At 39.0% G+C, this 23,708-nt stretch overlaps 1 protein-coding gene across 8 annotated transcripts in view; it reads right to left on the bottom strand.

Annotated features, from left to right (window-relative positions):
- FER (FER tyrosine kinase) overlaps positions 1 to 23,708 on the bottom strand; it is a 190,327-nt gene that overhangs the window by 133,175 nt on the left and 33,444 nt on the right. The window contains exon 10 of one of the 8 annotated variants that reach the window (XM_044446581.1): positions 22,708 to 23,698. The exons of the other annotated variants lie outside the window; for them this stretch is intronic. Coding sequence (XP_044302516.1) covers positions 23,684 to 23,698 — 15 coding nt within the window. The 3' untranslated portion in view covers positions 22,708 to 23,683. Of the gene's footprint in view, positions 1 to 22,707; positions 23,699 to 23,708 lie in introns of those variants that run through there. 8 annotated transcript variants of the gene reach the window in all.

The following is a 23,708-nucleotide window of genomic DNA, read 5'->3' as shown; positions in this document are numbered from 1 at the left end:
GGCAGCACAGACATATTAAAAATACATTTGGTAAATAAATAACATGAACCTGGAAAATGAGAATTTCGCACACAACAGCTCAACATTGTGCATTTACAGGATCAAAAGATGTCAGCCTCCTCACAGGCCATGAAATAGCTTCCACAATCTCACAAATAAGGGTAGAAAAGAATGGTAAGTTTCAAATGATCAGATCAGTCCTCCTCTCCTTTCCACAAGCCCAGCCCCTAGAAACTGCACACAAATTTATTTATTACGTTTATACCCTGCCCCTTTTTCTTTTAGGGAGCTCAAGGAAGCTTACATAATCATCCTCATCTTTTCAATTTTATCCTCACAACAATCCTGTGAGATGGGTTAGAATGAAAGTCTGTGACTGGCCCAAAGCCTCTCAGGGAACCTTGTGGTCAAGCAGGAACTAATACACAGATCTCCTGAATCCCAGTCATACACTCTAACCATTTCACTGGCTCAGAAATAGCATGTCAGAGTAATGTTGGATGTATAAAATCAGATTAAGGTTATTGCATTCATATTTAAAAGCTTCAACACAGGTCTCTATCAATTTATATATGGAGCTAACTAGATGTAAATACAAAGGTCACCACTGGCTGAACTCACAGAAACCCTGATTGATTGATTGATTTAGAAAATTTCTAGGCCGCCCCATTCGCCGAACCCTCGGGGCGGCTTACAAATAAATAAATTAAAATACATAAATAACAATATAAAATACACGTAACTGTATGAAATAAGGCGCCCTGGCCAAAAAAACTTTAAAATAAAAATAACATTAACAATTAAAATGGTGCTTGAATAAAAAGGTCTTCGCCTGGCGCCAAAAAACAAATAACGATGGTGCCAGGCGGACCTCTCTGGGGAGCGCATTCCATAGATTGGGCGCCACTGCAGAGAAAGCCCTCCTCCGAGTACCTATCCTCCTAATTTCCTTCACGGAAGGTTCCCGGAGAAGGGCCTCTCCCGCTGATCTCAGGGGATGGGCGGGCGGGCGGGCATATATGGACGTAAGCGCTCCTTCAGGTAGCCAGGACCCAAGCTGTTTAGGGCTTTACAAGTGATCACCAACACTGTGAATTGGGCCCGGACTTCAATGGGAAGCCAGTGAAGCTGACGGAGGACTGGAGTCATGTGAGCATAACACCCAGTCCCCGTCAACAGCCTGGCAGCTCTATTCTGAACCAATTGAACTATCCGGACCATCTTCAAGGGTAGCCCCATGTAGAATGCGTTGCAGAAGTCAAGTCGGGAAGTCACCAACACGTGTGTCACTGTCGCCAGGCAGTCGTACTCCAGGTAGGGGCTCCGCTGATGGATCAGCCGAAGCTGAAAGAAAGCGCTCCTTGCCACCACTGTCACCTGAGCTTCCAGTGAAAGGTCTGGGTAGAGGAGCACTCCCAAGCTATGGACCTTGTCCCTAAGAGGGAGTGCAACCCCATTCAGGACTAGGTTCAATTCACCCTCACCGAAGCTCGATCCGCCGACCAACAATTTACCAAGAAAAGCAGAATACAAATTTACCAAGGAAAGTAGAATACAAATCCTAATTATGAAGATCAATCAAAATCTGAAATGTAGATAATCACTTCCAAGTCACAGTAATTTAATTTCAAATCACCCAATTAATGCACTTGAAAGTTCCTTCCAAAACAATAGGAATTGGACTTCCTACTGATACTTTATCAATAGTATGACAAAATATAAGGGTTGCCTTGTACCAAATAGTGTTGGATTTGGACAGGGGGCTCTAGTTTCAAATCACCATTAGCTCTCTTACACTGATCTACTTTGCAGGGTTGGGACTAGGGAAAACATGATACTATCCAGTGTGGCACCCTGAAAAAGGAAAGCTGGGATACAAGTATTAATCATCATAAGAACAATAATATAAGTTACAACTCTGATATAAGCAGCTCACTGTAAAATACAAGGGTACCTAGCATTTTTATAATATTTTGACCAAGAAAGCCTTAGATGTTATTGGTTGAGAAAAGATCAAACATTTTAAATAATTATTCCAGAGCAACTGTTTATATGCGATTGTTCTTCTAGCCAGATAGAAAACTACTAGAATATAGTTGAACAAAAAGTATTATATAAGAAAAAAATCATCTCAAGTTTATGTCTAAGCTTAGGGAACTATTTTTTGTATGAACAATACATATGAAAAGGCTTGAAATCAATTCCTCAATTTGTTTTTTAATTAACTTGTGTCTGACTTTATAATCACTGACCTGGTTCATATGATACAACAACCCCCAAGTTTAACCAGGCATGATGTGCTGTCTTGTCATCTGAATCCACCATGGTTTCTGCAGAGTGGTTTATTTTTCACTAACAAGCCACCCCAAGACTGCATAACTGCTGTTAGAGTTGTTCTTGCTCACAATGGCCTGTCTGGGCAAGAGAAGCAGAAAAGCCCATGCTGTTTGCTTTTCATTCTCCTGCCAGTGACTGCCCTTTCATTGATGCCAAATCGACATTTTGGAAGGGCTGTCCCTCGTTCTCTGACTTTCCCCCCCCAGTGCTCCGAAATTGCACAATCCTGGTCATTTATTATTGTTGTTGTCAGTCGTTTTATTATTACCTCATCCACAGTTAATTTAATTATAGTTGTTCCCCAGTGACAGAAATGCCTATTCACAATGAAGAGGGACAGCCTGTTCACTTACGGAAGGAAATGAAGTTCCACTTTACAATATCAGCTTTGCGCAAGCATCATGGGGGAAACTGATAACCTAATCTCAAAAGAAGCCTATCCACAACAAAGGCAGTACCTCATTACAATTCTAGGCAAGTCATATGTGTTGCAGCATTTACTTTAAGTTCAGACTGAGCATTAAATTCAAAGTAATAAATTTAAGACATTTAATAAATCTGCTAAATACCAACAATAACATCCTAAAAGGGGGGAATATGTTAAATATTTTGAACCATCCTCTTCTCTAGTTTATAATACTTTAAACCAAAGTATTTGGGAACAAGATCTTCCATCATTCTATGGCAAAGAATCTATGCAATGTTACTCTGCGAAACCTTGGTTTACCATTTGACATACTAATGTACAAAAAAAAATGTAAAAATGTGTTGCTTAAAGCACTGGCTAAAATTAGCGTCCCTAAAACTGCAGCTGAGCATTAATGTTCTTAGAATTCTAAGGACAAGTGATGGAGTTAATAGTGTCATAAAAATTTCTGAATTAACGAGTCTTAAATCCAACACCTCATTTTATTCCAATTTCCTATAATACAACTTTCTCCAACCTGGTGCCCCCATATATTTTGGGCCTCAACTCCTATCAGCCACTGTCAGCATGGCCAGAAGAAGGGAATGATGGGAAGTGAAGTCCCAAACATTTGGAGGGCACCAGATTGGAGAATGCTGCTATAATACATAAACTGATTTTACTTCTGGTTTCTCTTGTTATGCAGATGTATCACATACCTTTTCTTGCTGAAATATCACTTAAAATTAAATGGCTTTATGATCAATTTTGCCCCTTTCTACTCTTCAAACTAGATTCTTGAAGGAACAGTTAGTTAAATCTAGTCTTTGCGCTTATCTACATTTCTTAAGTGTTTTTATTTATTTATTTATTTATTTATTTATATCCTGCCTTTTTCCTACAAAGGGCTTAAGGCAGCTTACATCATTCTCCTCTTCCATCTTATCCCCACAACAACAACCCTGTGAGGTAGGTTGGCCTACAAGAGTAGAAAGAAGCCTCAGGAGCCCGATTCAGCTGGGGAAGTGGCTCATTTGCCCCACCACCGCAGTGCCACTGCAGTCAAATTCAGGCTCTTGGAAGCTGCACTGAAGTAAAACCAAATGCTTTCAAGAAACACCCCACATGTCCCCTTTGACGAAAAAATCAATATGTATAATTTTCATTGGTTAAATCATACAATCACTGACACATGACCAGGCTGAGAAAAGCCCTCTTGCATCCTTGAAATGTAGCTGACACTGACCAGGCACCAGTCCAGAGAAAGCTAGTTGGCACTTGACAGATAACAGCAGCTCAAAGGGCAATTGCCCCAGACCACCCCAACATCCTCCTCTTCTATGTAATAGCCCCCCATCCTCCCCACTCCTGCCAAGCATCTTCTTCGATATGCAAGTGGGAAAGATCATGCCATTGTGACTTTTTACTTCTGTAACCTACTGGAAAGTGTTAACTCTGTTATGTGTAACCCCTTAATGACCAATGTATAAAAAGGCCAACTGAGGAGTGCCATCTGAAATGATTTGTTGGCAGCTGATTATACTTGAGAATAAACCCTTTAAAAGAAAACCTTCCCCTGTTGTGTATTTGGGGCAAAGGCACACCAAGACACCGACCTTTTGGTCAACATCTGTGTCACCTCTGGTTTGACCATAATAGGATAAGTCATGCATATTTCTGCATATTTAGGAAATTACCTGCAGACATTTTCAAGACTTTTTAAAATTAAAGACATTTTTAAAACTTCCTAGAACTGCACAGCAAGAACATATGAACTTACAGGACTCACAGAATATCCTGTACTCGCTTGGAAGTCCCACTGAAGTGAATGGGGCTTACTTCTGAGCTAGCTTGAATAAGACTTTGCTTTCAAATGTGATTGTGAGGTCAATAAACATCTTTTTCAAAGGATAAAAAGAAACAAAGATCAGCAAGATATATTTCTTGAATAATGAAATACATCAAAGAAACAAGAAAATATAGGGGTTTCAACCAGGGATCTTTCAGGCTGTGAACTAGAATGCATTTGGAAACATCTTCAGGAACTGCATTCCAGTATAACCAAAGACAAAAAGGGTAAAGCTAAAAATACCAGTATATTTTAGCTTAAAATTATTGCTGCAAAAAGGTAAGCCTTAGGAAAGGCATCTCAAGCAAACCAAGAGAGTAGTGTCAAATGGAGGGGACCTGCTAGAGAATCCTGGGGGGGGCAGATTTAGCTCCTGAATCTGACATTCTGCACATGTAGCTTTAAAAATATAATATGGATAAATAGTTTTTATATTAGAAGATAATGGTACAAACTGAATGGCAGTGTTATACAAAATCTAAGTACAGCTGGAACCTAAAATTTAATGGAAGTCATGCATTCTAAATAAGTATAATGTATTTAAAAGCTGGAAAAGCAATTGGATTCACAGGTCAAATGAGTTTTAAAATATCTTGGTTAAATCAACAAGAGTTAAGAATTACTAGAATGCAATGAAATCACCTGCTTAAAAATATTTAGTGCAGATATAAACAAGGATCCGAAAGAATAAGAGTACTGTTATGAGCACCTTAAACCACTTGTTCACTTGCAAAGTTAGCTCACCAAACATTATAGCATTAAACTCAACATCAGCTTTACTCCTTCTCCTCAAATCCAATTAACCTGATGATACAATCCCCTGATAAGACCGAAATTGCTCAAACAAGGATATCTGTGTTAATTAGTTCACCTTTTTATTTAAATGGCACCAGTAATTTTCCAGCTTTTCCCAAAAGCTTTTCATAGTTCACAATTTCTTAATTTAATGTCATCTCTAGCAGCAGGTAAACAAGCTTTAAACGACAAAGCTGACTTCATAGATAAGTTCCACAAGAAGAAAAGCATGTTGTTAGTAACGGAGAATGCACTGAAGTGAGCTATCTATGAATAGGTCTTGAGGTAGCACTTACCTAAAGAAGCGCAACTGATGAGATCTTCCCTTGCCTATGCATTCTCTTGTTCCCTTCTCAGAGGCACTCCAAAAATTTGAGTAAACTGTGCTAGCTTGTCCTACTCTCCTGCAAGCACATGGGGCCCCATTCAGATCTGGACAATGGCACTGCAGGAGGAGGAGTTAAACTTCCTCCACTATCATCTTGAAATTCCACCCACCCATAGGAGTTCTAAAAAAAAAAAAAAATAATTCTCCACTTGAATCAGTGGATGCTTTTACTTTAACCCCTCCCCACAAAAAAATAGCATAGGAAAAAGCCCATCTCCTTTCAGAGCACCATGACTGGAACTCAACCCAGGGTTATATGAGCTTACAGGAGAGTGTACAAGAATAGAATGCATAGCTTACTACATGTGGTCTGCTAAATGTTTTGTTGGACACTTTTACCAACACTAGTTTGATACTAATTTAAAGATGCCCCAGTTATTACTTATCCAATAGCTAAAGTTGAGGATATCTACTACTGGAGAATGTGTGAGAAAAAGAAGGAAGTGCAGAGGCACTTTCGCCTCCCCATACCCATCGGTTTTCTTCCTCTAAAGAGAGACCTGTAGCACTTTAAATACCAGCAAACATGGGATGGCACCAGCTTCATAAAACAATGTCATTTTGTCATGCATCTGATAAAGTGGGCTTTGGTCCATGAAAGTTTATGCTACAATATATCTATGCATCTATGAAAGGCCACAGGACTTATATAATGGATTCATACAGCTATCTGGCACAAATCTTCCTAGAGTAGATGCTATCACAGAAAGCCTAGTTGGGCAACATCTTCAAGCTGTTATAATGCAAGTAAGATAAATGCATAAGATCAAATATCAATAGTCATGCACAGTTCTTCAACATTAGAATGATTGTTCATATTACACATATTTGTACATAGTATCTATGCTATATAACAGGGCTGTTATATATAGCCCTTCAGATTATGTGGAATATATGGCCCTTCAGATTATGTCAGACCATAATTCCCATCATCCCCTGATCATTCTGGTTGGTTCTGAAGGTTCCAACATCTTCAGAGCCACATTTATTCATAACCTTAAACAGATGTGATAATTAGAATTGTTGGTCATAACTTAGAAAACAATTCAATCTTGCCTATTGGCTGGCAATCTTCTAAATGTGAAGCTACGGTTCAAACTACTTTTATACAACACACACAATAAGGAGAATCTAACATTAAACTGCTTTTAAAACTCCTAATTTTTAAAGAGAGATTGAAATACGGCAGAGGCAGGTGACTGCTGTCCAGGAAACACAAGTCCAAAGACCATAAAAGGAATTGCCCCAAACTCTAGGCTGTTACTATTATGTATGTATTTACTTCATACCATTATCAAGTTTCACAAAACATTTAACTATTTAGTAATGGATTTTTTAAAAATCAAATAGAAATAGGGAATGCCACCATCATGTTTTAGTGACTTGTCAATGAGGATCCATAAACTTTATAATGCAATATTATATCCAGGAGCCAGTGTGGCGTAGCGATTAGAGTGTTCAGCTAGGGACCTGGAAGATTTCCTACCAGTTCCACACACTCATTTCTTATTCTACCATTTTTAAAAAGCTAAGCAAGTTATGCATAAGATTCATACATATAGCATATCCAATCACACTGCTCAAATGGGTTATAACATTTTCCCAAGCTTTCTGCTTTTTATAACTCCACCATTTCTGAAGAAATTCTGCATTGATTTCTCCATGTTTCCTACACCAACTACTAATATTAGAATAAATCTAGCCAATTTGTGTGGTGTCATATACCAGCAGTATATTTTTTAAAAAATACTTTAGAATCACACATGAGCAGCTTTTAGATTCATTGAAATTTTGTACCTAGCATGTTTTCCCATTTTAGCTTAAGCTAATTTCCTTAATCATCCTCTGTTGCAATTAATATTGGATAAAGATAAGCTAACAATGTCTCAGTTCTGTACCCTTGGCTAATCATGTCAAATTTTGCTAATTTTTGCGTTCCCACTTCCATCTCTTGTAAGTTTGGACAGAAGGCTCTGCAAATGGAGATACTGAAACTACAAAGAACTTCTTCTTCCCATTTACCCTATTAACTCAGCAAAAAGTATTAATTTCCATCCTTAATCACATTAGAAAATAATGTAATTTATTTTTAAATCATTTTGATGAGTCACCAGCAAGGAGGAATTCAGTCCTATAAAAAGGATTGCAGCAAGGAGATTTTACAAGACAACACACTTCTACATTTATCCCAAACCTGAAAAACAGTTGCCCTGGATGTCCTGAAAATTGCCCAAAGTAATCATAGGACATGCTTAGTCCAGAACATGAGTCACTGTTTCTTCTTTACCTTCTAGTCCAGGGGTCCTCAAACTTTTTCAACAGGGGGCCAGTTGAAAGGGGCGGGAGCAGGCCGGTGAGGTCCAAAACGATGTCCAAAACAAGTCCGAAACGATCTCCAAGCAAGCAAGTTGCCGCCTCGCCGCATGTGTGGCGAGGCAGGTGGCGGCAGCGGGTGTAGGGAGTCCAAAACCCCTGAGGTGGGCCGTAGGTTGAGGGCCCATGTTCTAGTCACAGGCCTACTATTTCTAACTTTGAAAATACATACTAATAGAAAGTGTTCAGATAGTTTAAACCACCTTTGAGAAAGGCTTTTTGCTAAATTGCTCCAGAGAGTCTTTGCTTTTTAGTATTTTGCAGAAAACTCATTATTATTTCACTGTGGATGTGACCATTGGTACATTTTCAAAGAGAAACAAAAATACAACCATGATATTCATGTTTAATATTGCTTATCATTCTAAAGAAGATACCACTAGGCAGTACCATTTTTACTGTCTTCCTTAATAGTTGACAAGAGTGGGACAAAGTTAGTTTGAACAGCTCCTCAGTAGTGAGGGGGTCTATATACCCCAGCTATTTAAAAGATATATTTATCTAATGTATATTAACTTGATGAGTTATCCCAAACCCAGATTTCTCTGAAATATTGATTCCCAACATTTGTTTTATGTTAATTTTTATCTACCTATCTATCTTGACATTTGCATGCTACCCCCTACTCCAAGTGGAATCTCTGGGTGGCTCACAACACTTAAAATTACACTTAAATGTTATAACCTTAATATCTAAAGCAGTACTCTGAAAAACTCTTTAATAAATCCTTCAGGTGTTATAATCGTTAGATCATCATCTCCATATGAACTGATCTTTCTCTCACAGACCCATGTTAATTCCATGAATCTCCTCACTTGGTCTAACTGCAGTTGCCAGGAATTCAGTGCATATTCCACACAGTTGGACACCCCTGACTTGTACTACAAGGTAAATTTATGAATTTTGAATGTCTGTTAAGAGTTATCCTGGCTTTGTGGTTTGTACAAATTGTTCTAATAACTTTAACAAGTTGCTACCAAAATTAAATGCATTTAAGGTCTGCAATAAAATCTCCCATTCAACCCTATTGAATGCATATAAAGATATCAAAGGCACACTTAAGCTATTATTGTAACATATATTGAACAGATCTACCTCTTTAATCTGATACAAGTTGGTTGCAGATAAAGCCAGTTTGATCTTTATTGATATATTCAGATATGAATCCCTTTTTCCACATCATACTAAAAATCTGGTACTCCTGATTCAATAAAGATATGGGGTCAGTAGGATGCTGGCACAGCAGAATCCTTTCCTTTTTTAATGGATTAACATTCTCTTAGGACTATTCTAAGACCTAGGCAGCATACCAGTTTTAACAGTAACTCTGCTAAACATATTCCCAGAATATCCAAACACTTTTCACAGACTTAGGCTGGTAGCTCTTTCACTCCTGGTCATGTTGCAGATTTTAATAACAGGCTTGGATTTCTTGTACAGTAAAGGGTATGTTTTGAAATTCAGAAAGTTCATTCTTATCCCATCTTAGCTGATAGAGTTTCCTACAAACCAGGAGTCTCTTATTAGTATCTTTATTCACTTCTTTCATATCAAATTCCATTAACTTAAGCAGATATCCAATGATGCCTACTTCATATTTGTTCTATTTGGGTTTTATCATTCAGAGAGTTCTCTTTCAACCTCTTCATTCTCTAATTTAAGGCCAATAAAACTTTTGACTTTTGAATTCTCATAAATTTTTAGATAAGGATTTTATCACATTATTTGTATAAACCAAATCCCCAGAAATTATTTTTTTAAATCACTAAAACCTCTGTCAATATTGCTCTAGCCTACATTTGCTTAATAATATGCAGTCTTATTATTAACTCATTCTGCTTTGGCTGCCAAAAGAGTTACAAGGACATAACCTAAACATGATGAAAGATCAGAACTTCCAGCTTCTTTAAAAAAGTAAAAAAACCTATTGTTTTAAGACTTCCATTTTTGCTATCAGAATGTTCTTTCTAACTTAATAATCTTTGGGTAATTGTTTTTGCTACTTGTATCTGTATCTGTGAATTTTGAATGAAGACCTATCACCCCTTACTTGTTTTTAAATTCCCTGCGCACATCTACGTTTCTCCTCACTTACAATTTCCACTTAAACATATTTCCTCATTCCTGACTAATTTCCTCACCCACCCATCCCAGGCAAAAAAACTTGAAATTTTAGTACTTCTCCCTAATTTTCTTGCTCCCCAGTTTTGTATTCAGATATTTTCATTAAGCTACTTAAACTCATTTGAAACTATTCCCATCAACTATTCCAATTAGATCTTTCCCTTCCACACTTTTACACATATGTAACCTAGTAAAATTGAATTCTATCAAATTTCTTAAAAAACAAACAAACAAACAAACAAACAAACAAACACTATTTACATGGAAATGAGGTACACATTACCAAAGCAGGCAAAAAATTGCACATATCCCTTTTTACTCAGGTTAATTACACATAACCCACTTGCAGTCCTATCATTAAGCAATATAAACTGCATTAAATCTATTTATATGTCTCCATCTTTGCTCCAGGTCTTCCAAGGGTCAAGCCTCTCTGGCTGCATCACTCCAGTGGCACTGTGCAATTCACACACACACTGATGTTCTCCACAGCATTTTATGTCTGTTTAAAACTCCATTCTAACACCTATGCCTCAGTGAACTTATCCTACCTAGAAATAAGTTATTAAAACTATAATTCTCCCCATAAAGAAATCTGATCCTATTGCTGCCACTGAAGAAACTTCAAATCACTGGGTAGGGGTGCTAACAGAGCTAAAGGTAAACAAAACACAGTGGGTTCCTTCCCATCCCTACATTTAATCTGCTTCTACTTAGTAGAAAACAAGTGCATAGAAAATTAGTGCATAACCCTGACCCTATTCCCAACGAAATAGTAGCTCAAGACATCAAATTAGTACCTGCTAAAATGGGTTCATATGAGATTATATGTATTCTGTACATGTTCACTGTTCACACCTCAATTTTCTCCCAATAAAAACACAGGGAGAAACTAAGGTGTTGAGAATTTCACTACCACCATCACCACTTTACAAAGAAAAAAGATATTTAAAAACAGTATGAGTTAATCTTCTTTGATATGATCTTGTTACCCTGGAAAGAGAAGCTACACTATCAATCCAACTGTGGCCACAAATGCTTCCAATACAAGTCTAATGCTCTGTACAAGCATAGTAAACTAGAAGTGTGTCACCTCTTAAACTTCTGCATTATTCATTCATTCTTTTCAACACAACATCTTCCGCTAGCATCATTTGAAAAATAGCCCAAAGCAAAAGTTATCTCAAGTAAAACTCCAGTTAGGCATGAAGGAACCAAAACTCATTCAATTTTTATTATATGCATATGTAGGTCAGAGTGGAACCCATTGTACAGTGGGAGTTATTTCTGAGTAAACATGTCTAGGATAGTACTGTATGTGACCTAAAGTCATCTTGGTACTAAGAAGCTACTGGGCCCTAAACAATTTGCTGAGACTCTAATCTACATTTTTAATTCTCTCCTTCTTAGGCTCATCTGTCATGTGTAAAAGGCCCTTGTAGAGATAGCCGCATAATAAGTTAAAATGGACTACTAGCGGTGAACAAAAAATGCTGCAGTTACAGCAACAATATTCATCTATTGTCAGTCCCTCTATTATATTAACTGGTGTGACAGGACAAACTGCTCCTGGGGTCTTAGGACTGATGCAAGGTGTGTTCTCCCTAATCCCACAACAGCCTGGAAAAAGGTCCTTGAGACTGAGCATATTAGGGGTAATTATCTTGACCCAACTCCTTTGCACGTTTGCTGAGCATCTCATCTGAACCTGGACCACTTGGGGCTAAAGAGACATGCCAAATAATAAGGCAACACAATGTCCTCAAGCAAACCCACTGAATATGGCAAACATCTTTACATATTAACCCAAGAATCCTCAATTTGAAATGAACTTGTTTGAGGGAGATAATCCTATTCATGTTGCCCAAAGAATCAAACTTTGGTCAGTGCCATGACTCAAGGAAAGATTGTGGCTTCTTTAAAACATTTGATATTGCAAGGATGTACCAAATCTGTGACCAGCTGTAATAATTAACTGGAGGAAGGCTAATAAACTGAAGTTCAGTCCAGAGAAAACTGAGATGCTACTAGCAGGAGGTTGGTCTGACTAAACGGAGCGGGGAACTTCCTGTGAAGGAGCAGATACTCAGCCTGGGGATTCTCCAGAAAGAAAAACTGTCATTTTGTTGTCCAGAAAAAGGACTGGTTTGTCTCCTGGTCTGTGTAAAAGCCCAATAAACACACAGCAGAAGTGTGAAGATCTTCTTTATATATTCTGCAGAACAAAGGCACCCAGTGAATCATTCTAGCTAAGCACACCAAGCAGTGCTTGGAGCATCTTTTTATACATCAGAAACTTAAAAATTAGCATGTAATGCACCCAGCTTTCTCTGGTAGGTTACAAAGATGTTTTCATAATGGTGTGAGATTTTCTGTTTCTATACTAAAAGAAGGGATACATTTCTCATCAACTTGAGACTTTGGTAAAGACTGCAATGAAATAAGAGTGCCTTCTCCTAGTCCTGACTGGTAGCCAGCTGTTTTCCTGACTAAACAGGGATTTATTTGACTTCAATAGTCTATACTCTGATAAGCCTGAAGTTAGATTGCTGCTTACATGGGGCTGCCTTTCAAGAAAATGCAGCAACTAGACTGAGAGCAATGACCATAAGCACAATGCCACCAATTCTGGTTTATTTAGACTCACTGCCTGTAAGTGACCAAGCCAAATTCAAGATGTTGATTTCAGCCTATGAAGCCTCATAAATCTTGAGGTCACAATCCTGATATGAATCTCTCAATATGAACATATTAAGACACAACAAACAATACTTGAGGTCCTTCTCCAAGCGGCTCAAAGGGAGGTCCAGCGAATGGTACCAACACTGCCATCTTTTCAGTTGCAAGTTTAGACTCTCCCATACTCCCAGGCATTTAAAAGCACATGATGAATTTTTTTATGTCGGCTGCTTTATCAGCTCCTGATATATTATTGTAACTTTTGTAACTTTTTAACTGTTTTAAATTGTTCTTAATTTTTTATAGTAAAGATTCTATGCCATGTTTTATTATACTGTATTTTCATGACCAGGTCAGACCACTTTAGTTATTAGGGTCAAATAAAAATGAAACAGCACAGAATAGCTGAAATAATCTGCTGAATGAACAGTATCCTTCGCTAAAGTAGTCACTCTTTCTCCAAAGCCACTCTTTCCTCCAATGGCTCTTGCATTCACATAGGGGTTGCTAAAGGCTGTGCTGGATCCAACCACAAAAATGTCAGCTTCAGTATCCTTTACGTCTTTTCTGATAAGCATCCTAAAACCTCGAAGCTTTTAAATGAGCTTCGCTAGGAAAGCCTGGTCAGGACACAAGCCTTTAAAATAATAATTATTATTATAACAATAATAAACTGATGAATAGATGGCAAAACAATTCCAAATTCCCATTCATTCAACAGTTCACTTACAAAACAAACTGACAAAAAGCGGCAGATTTTAAAGACTTACCATAAAGTTATGAAAGGAGAAACTGTCTTAAAGGAAGATGCTTTAAAGATCCATCTCTTACCTTAACTTTTGTAGATGTTGTAAGTGTGGTATGGGTGGTACGTGTGGAAGGAGAGAGAGAATTAGAAGGAACCATAGTTTCAACATTCTCACATGCTGCACAGTGTCTAGGTCCTGGTTTCTCCTGCAATTCTGGAACTTTCTTGCATTTTTGGTCCATAATGGATTCTATTATACAGCCACAAATATGTATCTCGGTTTGCTAAATAAAATGGTCTTTAAGCAAAAGAATATCTAAGCAGTCTGGACTCCCAAAACAATTTTGCTGCGATCATGGAGTTTGGGAACTAGGGGACATTCTATCTTCAGTGTAGCTTTACCAGGGCTGGGTCTTCTTCTGAAACACTATGAAGTCCCCCAAATCCGGACAAAACACTCAGGTTGTCTCTAGCCCCATATGTTGGCAGGTAAGGTTATTCTTTTCCACATAACAAGATGTTGCAAGGGGTTACATTCATATGTTCTCCTTATGTATATGTCCTCCACAGAGCTTCTTACAAGTTAGCAGCTATTTATCTCCATTCTGATTCATAAGGAAACACTTTGATAGTACTCAAGACACCGCTGAGACAGTTCCATTTTGTTAAGCAAACAAGCAAGCTGTGAGCTGTTGTTTCATCCTTTCACTCTTCCAGTAGCTTCCAGTTACTGAGGTGATAGAATGCCCTAGAAGCTGACAGTTTCCCTGTGTCATTTTGAATATGAGAATTCTGCTGCTGCACATGCTTAGAACACTTGCATACATTCTGCTGTGATGAGAGGTGTTGTAATACCACATTATGAAGAAAAGAAAATATATAGCTTAAGGAAGCCTTTTCATCTGCATAGTCAAGTTGGATTTGTACCCTTATAATAGCTAATTAAAATATAGCATTAAGCAACTGAATTAATTTTACTGAAATGAAAGCTAGTCTGGCGGGATCACAGGGATAACACGAAATAGTGCCCATTGCAGGTTTTGGAGAACCTAGTGCTAATACAAAAAGTACTATGCCTCACAACACACACATGCAATCCCACACTGGCTCAGTTCAGTCAGAATAATGCTGAAATGGTCTTCTGAATATCACCATGGTTTTCATCAACCATGTTTCAGTGTTACAAGCTGCACCAAGCAAATCATAATGAGAAGGCTGATTTCTGGGCCAGGACAGAAATATTGACTTAATTCAAGACCATGGAAATCATGCAAAAATGATCTAAATCTAAGTTTCCATTTTTGAAATTCATAGAGTTTCTGAACAAGCAAGCATACTAACTAGTTGCTTTAACAATTAAAACATATTAGCTTGCAACTAAAAAGAGACTTTATACAACCGAGTGCAATCATACAGTCCACAATTATATCTGCTTCAAGAATAGAGACAGATTTCAATTTGGTATGCTTTGTGATGTACAGATAAATGATACAAGATTACTTGCTTGAAGGGTGAGATTGCAACCCAATACATACTTGCCTGGAAGCAAGTGCTGTTGGAAAAAGCAAGGCCTGCTTCAGAATAAAAAACTTGTGTAGGACCAGGCTATAAACTTTCCATCATTGCCGTTTGGTAGTTATGGAGCATGTTTCCTCAATTCAATGGAAAGTGACTGCCCATGCTATTTTTAGAATCACAGCAAGTATCCATAATGAGAGGACAAAATACATTGTGGAGATCATGGCACACAGAATATAATAATAATAATCAGCCATAGGATGGGCTCAGTGGAGAATCTTGGTGAAATGTAGGAAGGCACCTCCTGGAACCTAATGTGGCCAAGCTAGATGAATGTTTGTATTTAACATGCAGGTTTCAAAAAATTAAGAAGCATCTGGAAGGGTGAGGGGAGAGCTAACAGTTATTAGAATCACAGCAGCTGTGGAGGAGAGATTTAAGTCTTTCCTCCCTTGCTTCATTCCTGAGAAAAATCGCTCTTCTGAAGCTGGTATTTGGTGTTCAAGGAAATCTAGAGGCAGAATGCAGCAGACAACATTCTGAAACAAATTATAAAGGGATAGCTTATTAATAATTCTACCCACTTGACAGCAGTTGGGCTTTTTTTCCTTCTTTAAGATTTTTCTATGTGTGCACTACTTGCACAAATTAAGAACAAGCAGAGTTGTTCTTAATCAGACGATAGACCTATCCAGTTCAGCATTCTGCTCATATCATGGCCAAGCACATGCCAAGGGAAACCCATGACTGGGAGAGGAGCACAGCAATAACCCTCTCAAGCAACTGACATACAGACACATGCCACCTTTGAAACTGGAGCTCATATGTGGCCTTCATAGCTACCAGCCATCAATAGCCTTATCCTCCAAATTGCCCCCAACCAATTTTTAACCCCTGAAGATGGTTCAAGATCATTAAGAATACTTTGAGAGGCATATTTGGGGGAGGGGGGATAAAATAAAGACTCTACCTGAAATGGAAAGGCTAAGTTAAGACAGTGTTTGAATCTAACACGAGAAAAGCTCCCTGCTGCAAGAACACTGCTGTGGCAAAGAATCAACAATTTCCAAAGAGGGACTGAATATCAATATATCATGGTATTAACACTAAACAAGGGAAATGAACTTGTCTGGCTCCATTTGTTATAATTTTGTGAATGGCTCTATAGGACTGCCATTTTGTGCAAGGTGGGCCACAGTAATTTAAGCTCTCTCAGAGGGCCGAGATTAAAACATTGGAGGAGCCCTGCATTAGTAGGTAAAGGATGTGATACATTCAAGCCGGGAGGCTTGAATATGATGATTTTTGTAATGTCACATCAGTATCCTTTTCAGCTAGTAAAGAAGACTGGGGTACTGATTTTTAGCTATAAAGAATAGTTGGCTTTAGTTGGCTTATTCAGGCTTCTAGAGAAAAGCAAAGTCAATTCTGTAAGCCAAAGGTTCCCTGCTCCTAGTTTAATGCAGTCTCCTTTGCTACAGAAATTAATATGTTTTGTTTCATAGGTAGATTGTTTTGCCTCTTAGTTAAATTTTGTTCTATGAACAATTTGTGAATTATTCTAGTTTCTTCTTTAAAATAATACTTTTAAGCTGGCAGTGAGCTCCATCTACTGGCAAACTGACCCAGCTATGATTTATTTTGTTAACCTAATATTCAGCACATTATATCTTGAATGATTACTAGCATCAGCAATGTGAACATGGTAATTGAGGGATACAGAGTCATATAGCACACTTCCACAGAATACAAGAACAAACACGCAAGAAAGTAAATGTTTTTACTGGGCTTTTACATAAACAAAGAATTGTGTTCATCTGATGGTTGTTTCTCTAAATCATGCGTCCTCAAACTACAGCCCGCAAGCCAAAAATGGCCCACCATGCTCATTTATGTGGCCTACCTCAGAGCTTTTGGACTTGCTTGGAGAAAACGATCTCCGAGCGAGTCCAAAAGCTCTGAGCCAGTACAGGCGTTCTTTGAAACTGAGCAGAGAGCCGGCACATACACCAAATTGCAACAGCTCAACTGTGCATGCGCCGACTCCCCCCCCCCCCCCCCCCAAATTGCATGCATATACAGAGCGGGAATATGGTGTGGGAAACAGAAGAGAGAAGGGCGCGAAGGCGAGAGAGACAAAGACGCTAAAAAAGGATTGATGGTAAGAAAAATATGACTTTTTAAATCCATTTTTAAGTATGTGAGCCACATCCCCGGGCCAAGTCAAGGCCGCCTTGCCAAGCCTGGGGGCAGTCACTTGACGGCAGCAGCGGCTTGCCCAGAGAAGGCTGTGGAGGAGGTGCAGGAGACGCAGCCTTCTCTGGGCATGACGCCACTGCCGTTGATCAGCTGCTCCCAGGCTTGGAGAGGCGGCTGCGGCTTGCTTCTTCCCCCTGTGGTGGGGAGAGGCAGCAGGCACCCTGCGCTGCCAGCCATGGCCCCATCCCTCACCTCGGAAAGAAGCCCTTACCTGGGAGCTGCCCCAGGCTCACTTCTCCTCCCTCCTCCTCCCGCTCCTGCTCCCTTGCAACCGGAGCAGCGGCGAGGACTATAATTTCCATCATGCCCAACCAGCATGGCCAGTGGAAGTTGTAGTCCAAATCATCTGGACAGTACCAGTTGCACTTAAAATATGGTAGTCATTAGCTCTACATCCAAATACAGCCATTGTATATTGTGGGAATTGTTCTGGACTGACTTGCTTCAAATACTAAGAGTGGCATTAACAGTATTTATCCTTAGCATTTTTGTTTCATTCTTTGTAAATACCAGTTGCAGTTATCCGCTACATTATGCAAAATACTATACATAGTGCCTTGGTTGTAGCTATGTCCCTTGAATATGGACATGCTCTTTCCCACCTCATCTTGGGCTTCTGCTGCAGCCCAAAGGAGTGGAGCAAGCTTTTTTAAATTTTTTAAATTATTTTAACTATTTTAAATTTAATTTTAATTAATTTTTATTGTGCAGTGTGCACAGCAATTTGTTCATATTTTTTTCCAAACTATAGTCCACCCCCACCAACAGTCTGAGGTGGGGCCCCGTTTAAAAAGTTTGAGGACCCCTGCTCTAAATCATAGTGAAAAGAATAACCATAATTCATCCAGGCCCACTCATAACAAACCAGTTTCAGTTGAAAGAGAAGTAACGGTTTTAGATTTTTCCAGAGCAAAGGGAGCACAAGACATACAACACTGAACCAAAGCTTAGCACTACTCCAAGCCCAGGCACTATGTAATTATCTCCACATCAAACTTTAAGCATAAATTCTCCTTCCTTTGCAGAAGGAGGCTCCTGCTAGAGAACAGGGGAAATTAACCTTTCCTAATTCCCCCTTTCCTCTCCAATCTCCAATATAATCTTTGGTGCTATTCTGGAGAGTTCATCAAATCTCAGTAACAGGGCTGTTTTGTTTTTTGGTGGGATGGGTGCAAGAAGAAACAGGAACCAAAAGGACTGCCTCAGCACTATTCTTGGGAAAGTCTTGTAGATGAAAGTCTACTTCTGGATTGTTTGGATCTAACCATAATCAGTGAGGATTTGTAAAAAAGCAAAACAAAATAAAACTGCATGGCTGAAACATGGCCTTTGTTGCAGCACTGGTTTAACTTTTAATCAAATTATACTGAAGATAAGTAAAAGCATGAATAAAAACACTAATATTACAATATTAAACTAATTGATCAGTGCCAATATCCAATTAACACCTTGTGACAAGTGCCATCAGTCTTGACACCACCAAGCAAATCTTACATCTAAGAACAGGAACAATAGTTTAAAACTGGTCCTCACCTTCCAAGAACCTTTGTCAGGATAGCCAATGATAAAGAATGCTAGGAACTGAAGTCCAAAATATCTGAAGTTCTATCTTCTGCCTACCTCTGTTATAGTGATTCCCACCCACCCCTGCAAAAAAAAAAAAAAAAAAAGCCCTGATAGAATATACTCAGGAACAAAAAGATGGATTCTCCAAAATTTTGATGTAGTTCTCATATGAAGCCCACCACACAATTTCTCTTGATCTGGTCACCATTGTTCCATTCTGTTGCCTACAACCTGTACCTCATCTTGCTTCCAAGTCCATGAATTTTGGCAACAAGGGTCCAAGTACATATATTAAATATGTGCTTAAATCCCATGCTTGGTATCTTTCAAGCCCTTTTTCTTCACAAAAAAGCTTCCAGGTGGTGAGGGAGAGAAACCTGGGTCAGGACTGTGGCCGAGGGAAAGTTGTCTAGCACTCTGGGATGACTAAAGATTCTACCCTTCCTCTGTGAGACAACCTTTCTGGGTTTTGGCCAGCTCTTTCCTCTAAGCAAGTCTTTCCACATGTCTTCTTTCCAATTGACACATGGTAAGCTGTGACTACTAAGCAGCACTCAATTCTCATTGCACTATTTTGAAATTTTATTATCATTATTTTGTATTTCTCCAAACTGCTTTACTGCCCCAAATATGCTGATACATAATCAGAGAATGGTAGAATTGGTAGGGGCCAATAAACCCATTGGGTCTAATCCCTGCTCAATGCTGGACTCCAAGTCAAAGCATTACTAAACAATGTCCAACTGCATCTTGAATACCTCCAGTGTGGGAAAGTTCCCAGTCTCCCTGGATAAATGGTCCCATTGACATATTGCTCTTACAGCAAGTTTCTCCTGATGTTCAGCTAGAATCTGGTTTGCTGTATCTTGAGCCCATTATTCCCTGCCCTGCACTCTGGGATGATTGAGGAGACGAGAGCCCTCTTCCATGTGACAACTTTTCAAGCACTTAAAGAGCACTACCATATCTCCTATCAATCTTCTCTTTAACAGGCTGAACATGCCCAGTTCTTTTATTCATGCTGCATATTACAGTGTTTGCTCTGATCATCTTTTTTGCCCTCTTCTGACCACTTCCCAGTTTGTCTGCAACTTTCTGTGGTCTGTGGAACTGTGGAACTCAAGATGAGACCAAACCAGTGCCAAATAGAGTGGAACCATTACTTTGCATGATATGAAAGTAATACTGCAGTTTAACATAGCATTTGTATTTGGTTTTTGTTGTTTTGTTTTTGCAGTCATATCAAACAGTTGGCTTATATTCATTTGTGACTGACAACAATTCTAAGATCCTTTTCCTTATAGTATTGTTGAGCCAAGTGTTTCCTATCTTGGAACTATGCATTTGGTTCCCTTTTCCTAGGTGCAAAACATAGTATTTGTCCTTATTAAATTTCATTCTGTTGCTTTAAGCCCAGCCCTGCAGCCTACCAAGATCACTTTGAGTTTTGTTTCTGTCTTCTAGCATATTAGCTATGCCACCCAATTTTGTGTCATCTGCAAACTTGATCAGCATTCCATGTAGCTCTTCATTAATAAAAATGTCAAAGAGCAATGGGGCCAGGACTGAGTCCTGTGGTACCTCACCCATTACCTCTTTCCAGTCTGAGAAGGTGCCATTGATAAGCAGTCTGAGTCCAATTCTGCAGACTATAGATCCACCTGACAGCTGTTCTATCTAGCTCACTTTTAGTTCATTTGCTGATCAGAATGTCATGGGGCACATCATCAACAGCTTTTCTGAAGTCAAGATAGATTATGTCCACAGCATTCCCAAAGCCCACCAGGCAGCGTACTCAATCAAACAAGAGATCAGATTAGTCAGCCAGGATTTGTTCTTGACTGGCTTCTAGTAAGTACTGCATTGTCTCCAAATGTGTTTGTAAGCTGCTTTATAATCTGCTCCAAAAATTTTCCTGCTTCTTGAATGTTTATTAGTCTCCAGCTACAATTGTTTCCCTTCAGCTTGCATTTCACTTTTGCCAGGGAAGTCATAGAACCTCTTATGACAGAAGATTGAGTCAAAGTAGCAAATGCACATTTTTGCCTTTTCTTTGTCATCTGTTATCATTTTGCTCTCCTCACTGTGTAACTGTGAACTACTACTCTTTCCTCTTTTGCTACACATGCATCTGAAGAAGTATTTTTTGTTGCTTTTAGCATGTTTCACCACTCTCAGCATTAGCATTCCTGACACCACTCTTGCAATTCAGAGCTACCTGCCTATATTCATTCTTTGTAGCCTGGCCTTCCTTCCACTTCCTATATATGACCTTTTTGATTTACAGGTTTTCATCTCTAAGCATTTTGTGAAGCCATACTGGCTCCTTCAGTTGTCTTATATCTTTTTTTCTTGTTGGCATTGAGAATTTATTTTATTAAATGTAGTAAATTTTAAATAAAGTAAATATTTATCAAAATTTTCCACCTATCGGGGACTCTATTTCTCATTTCAGTCGCTTGCCATGGGACCTTACTTATTATTGTTGAGTTTATTAAACCCGATAATTCAGGGTACATTTTCAGGTATATTTGGTTTTTGCTTCCTGTAGAATCAAGAATTCAAGTATGACACTTGCCCACAGAGTTCCCATAACTGACACTTTATGCAGAAAATTCTTCTTATTTGGTTAGAATCAGGTCAAAGATAGCTGATCCTCCAGTTCCTTCCTCCACTATCTGTAGGAGGAAATTATCAGCAACAAAAATCAGTAATTCCTTAGAGGTGCCATGCTTGGCAAAATTTGTCCCCCAAAAGGTTATAAAATTGACACATCACTCACAATTTATTTTCTAAGAAAATTAAGAATGGGAGCAGACACTGCGACAAAAAGTCAGGGGACCCTATTTTCCCATACTGTTCACCATGTAGGAGATATTGTGTGGTGCAAGCATCACAACCGTATGTAGCATCAGGGACCTCTAAAATCTAAGAAATGCTATCTGGATGAGGCCAGTGGCCCATGTAGCCCAGCGCCCTGTTCCCATACTGGCAAACCAGCTCCCCACAGAATCTCTCAACCGGGATGAGTGCAGAAGTTCCACCTGCCCAAGCTCTTCAGCAACTGGTGTACACAGGCATGCTGCTTGGTAACAGCGGTAGCACATATCCAACTCCTCCATGAGTTTGTCCAAACTCCTTTTGAAGGCCATTCAAATTAGCAGCCATCACTACTTCCCACAGCAGTTAATTCCATAGCTGACCTATGCACTGCATATGAAGCAGTACTTCCTTTTATATATCCTGCATCTTCCACCAATCAGCTCCATGGGATGACCCTGGTTCTAGTATTATGGGAGAGGGAGAAAAGTGTTACCTTCTCCACTTCCTCCACACCATGCATAATTTTAAACACCTCTATTATGTCTCTTCCTTCCCCCTTTTAAGCCAAACAATCCCAGTTGTTGCAGAAGGGAGTTGCTTTGTGCTAGTTTGTTTTCCTGTGAGGTAGGAGGTGCCTTGTTAATCCCAAAACAGAGATGCTTGTTCGTAACACTCATGAACTCAAGTTAACACCCCTTTCCTTCCATGTGTTTAACCTCACTTATTAGCAGATAATTCCCATTTACTTATATTACTGTTATTCCATGTCTCCAGAATACACGCAGCAGTTAACATTCCTCAATTATTTGCTGCAGTAACTAAATATAGCATTCAATCAATCATAAGCTTGACCAGATGAATACTTTTATTTGACAGCCAATGATATAACGATGATTAATACTTCTGGCTTCCATTTCAACCATTTTAAGACCTTCTGAATGTCTCACAGAAAAAGGCTGACAAATGTTTTCAAGCAACTTTGAGCATAGCATTTTCTCCTTCCACCCCCACTGATTCATTTTGAATAGTCACTTATTTTTATTTAATCTTTTTCACTACAGGTATAAGCTGATATTTATGCACACAAACAGAGTAACACTATAAAACCTCAGAACAGAGTTTATGATCCAATAGTTTTCCTCCAAAATAGTGAAAAGATACAGATGAAGTTAATATCCTATTTTAAAGGGAGGGGGAAGAATGAATTCTACGAATCCTATCTTATGGGAGGAAACTAAAACTGGAGAACTAGGATTTTAGGCAGATCTTGGAAATCTCATTTTACCATGCAATCATGAGAGAGCATGATAGAGTTATATACCAATTTCTTTTCCCTGCAGAGCTCCTGCCCTAAAGGTTAATGCATACTAAAATGCTATGAATACCTTATAAGTCAGAAACTTGGCAGAAGCTATCCACAAGCTCAACATGTTGATATTCATTACACTTATTTCATCACAACAGTACCCCACTCCTCCTCAAGAGAGCACAGACTAGCATACATGAAGTTAACGTAATTTATGATTCCACCAGTCCTGTGAGAGAAGTTAAGTTTTCAAAAGCAATTTTCACAAAGCCAGACCACAAGTTGGAAGAGGCTTATTCCCTAGCCTCGAACCACATTGCAAGCACAGAGGATGAGAAACATCTTGAATAGTCGCTATTCCCATTCTGAGCCCTTTCAGGCCAAAGGATGTTGCTTGACCAGACTCTTCATATTCAGAAACCTCACTTCTAGAACAGTTGCTTCCACTGCCATGCCGCAGGTCCTAATGGCTGCAGAGGCATCCAGGGGCATTTCAAAGGCTCAGAAACACCTCAGAGGGACAGAACCTGCAGCAAG

Source organism: Varanus komodoensis, unplaced genomic scaffold (assembly GCF_004798865.1).
Source record: "Varanus komodoensis strain SLA01 unplaced genomic scaffold, ASM479886v1 scaffold5, whole genome shotgun sequence".
In the NCBI taxonomy this organism is placed as follows: Eukaryota; Metazoa; Chordata; class Lepidosauria; order Squamata; family Varanidae; genus Varanus; species Varanus komodoensis.
This window is presented reverse-complemented; position numbering and strand designations above follow the sequence as displayed.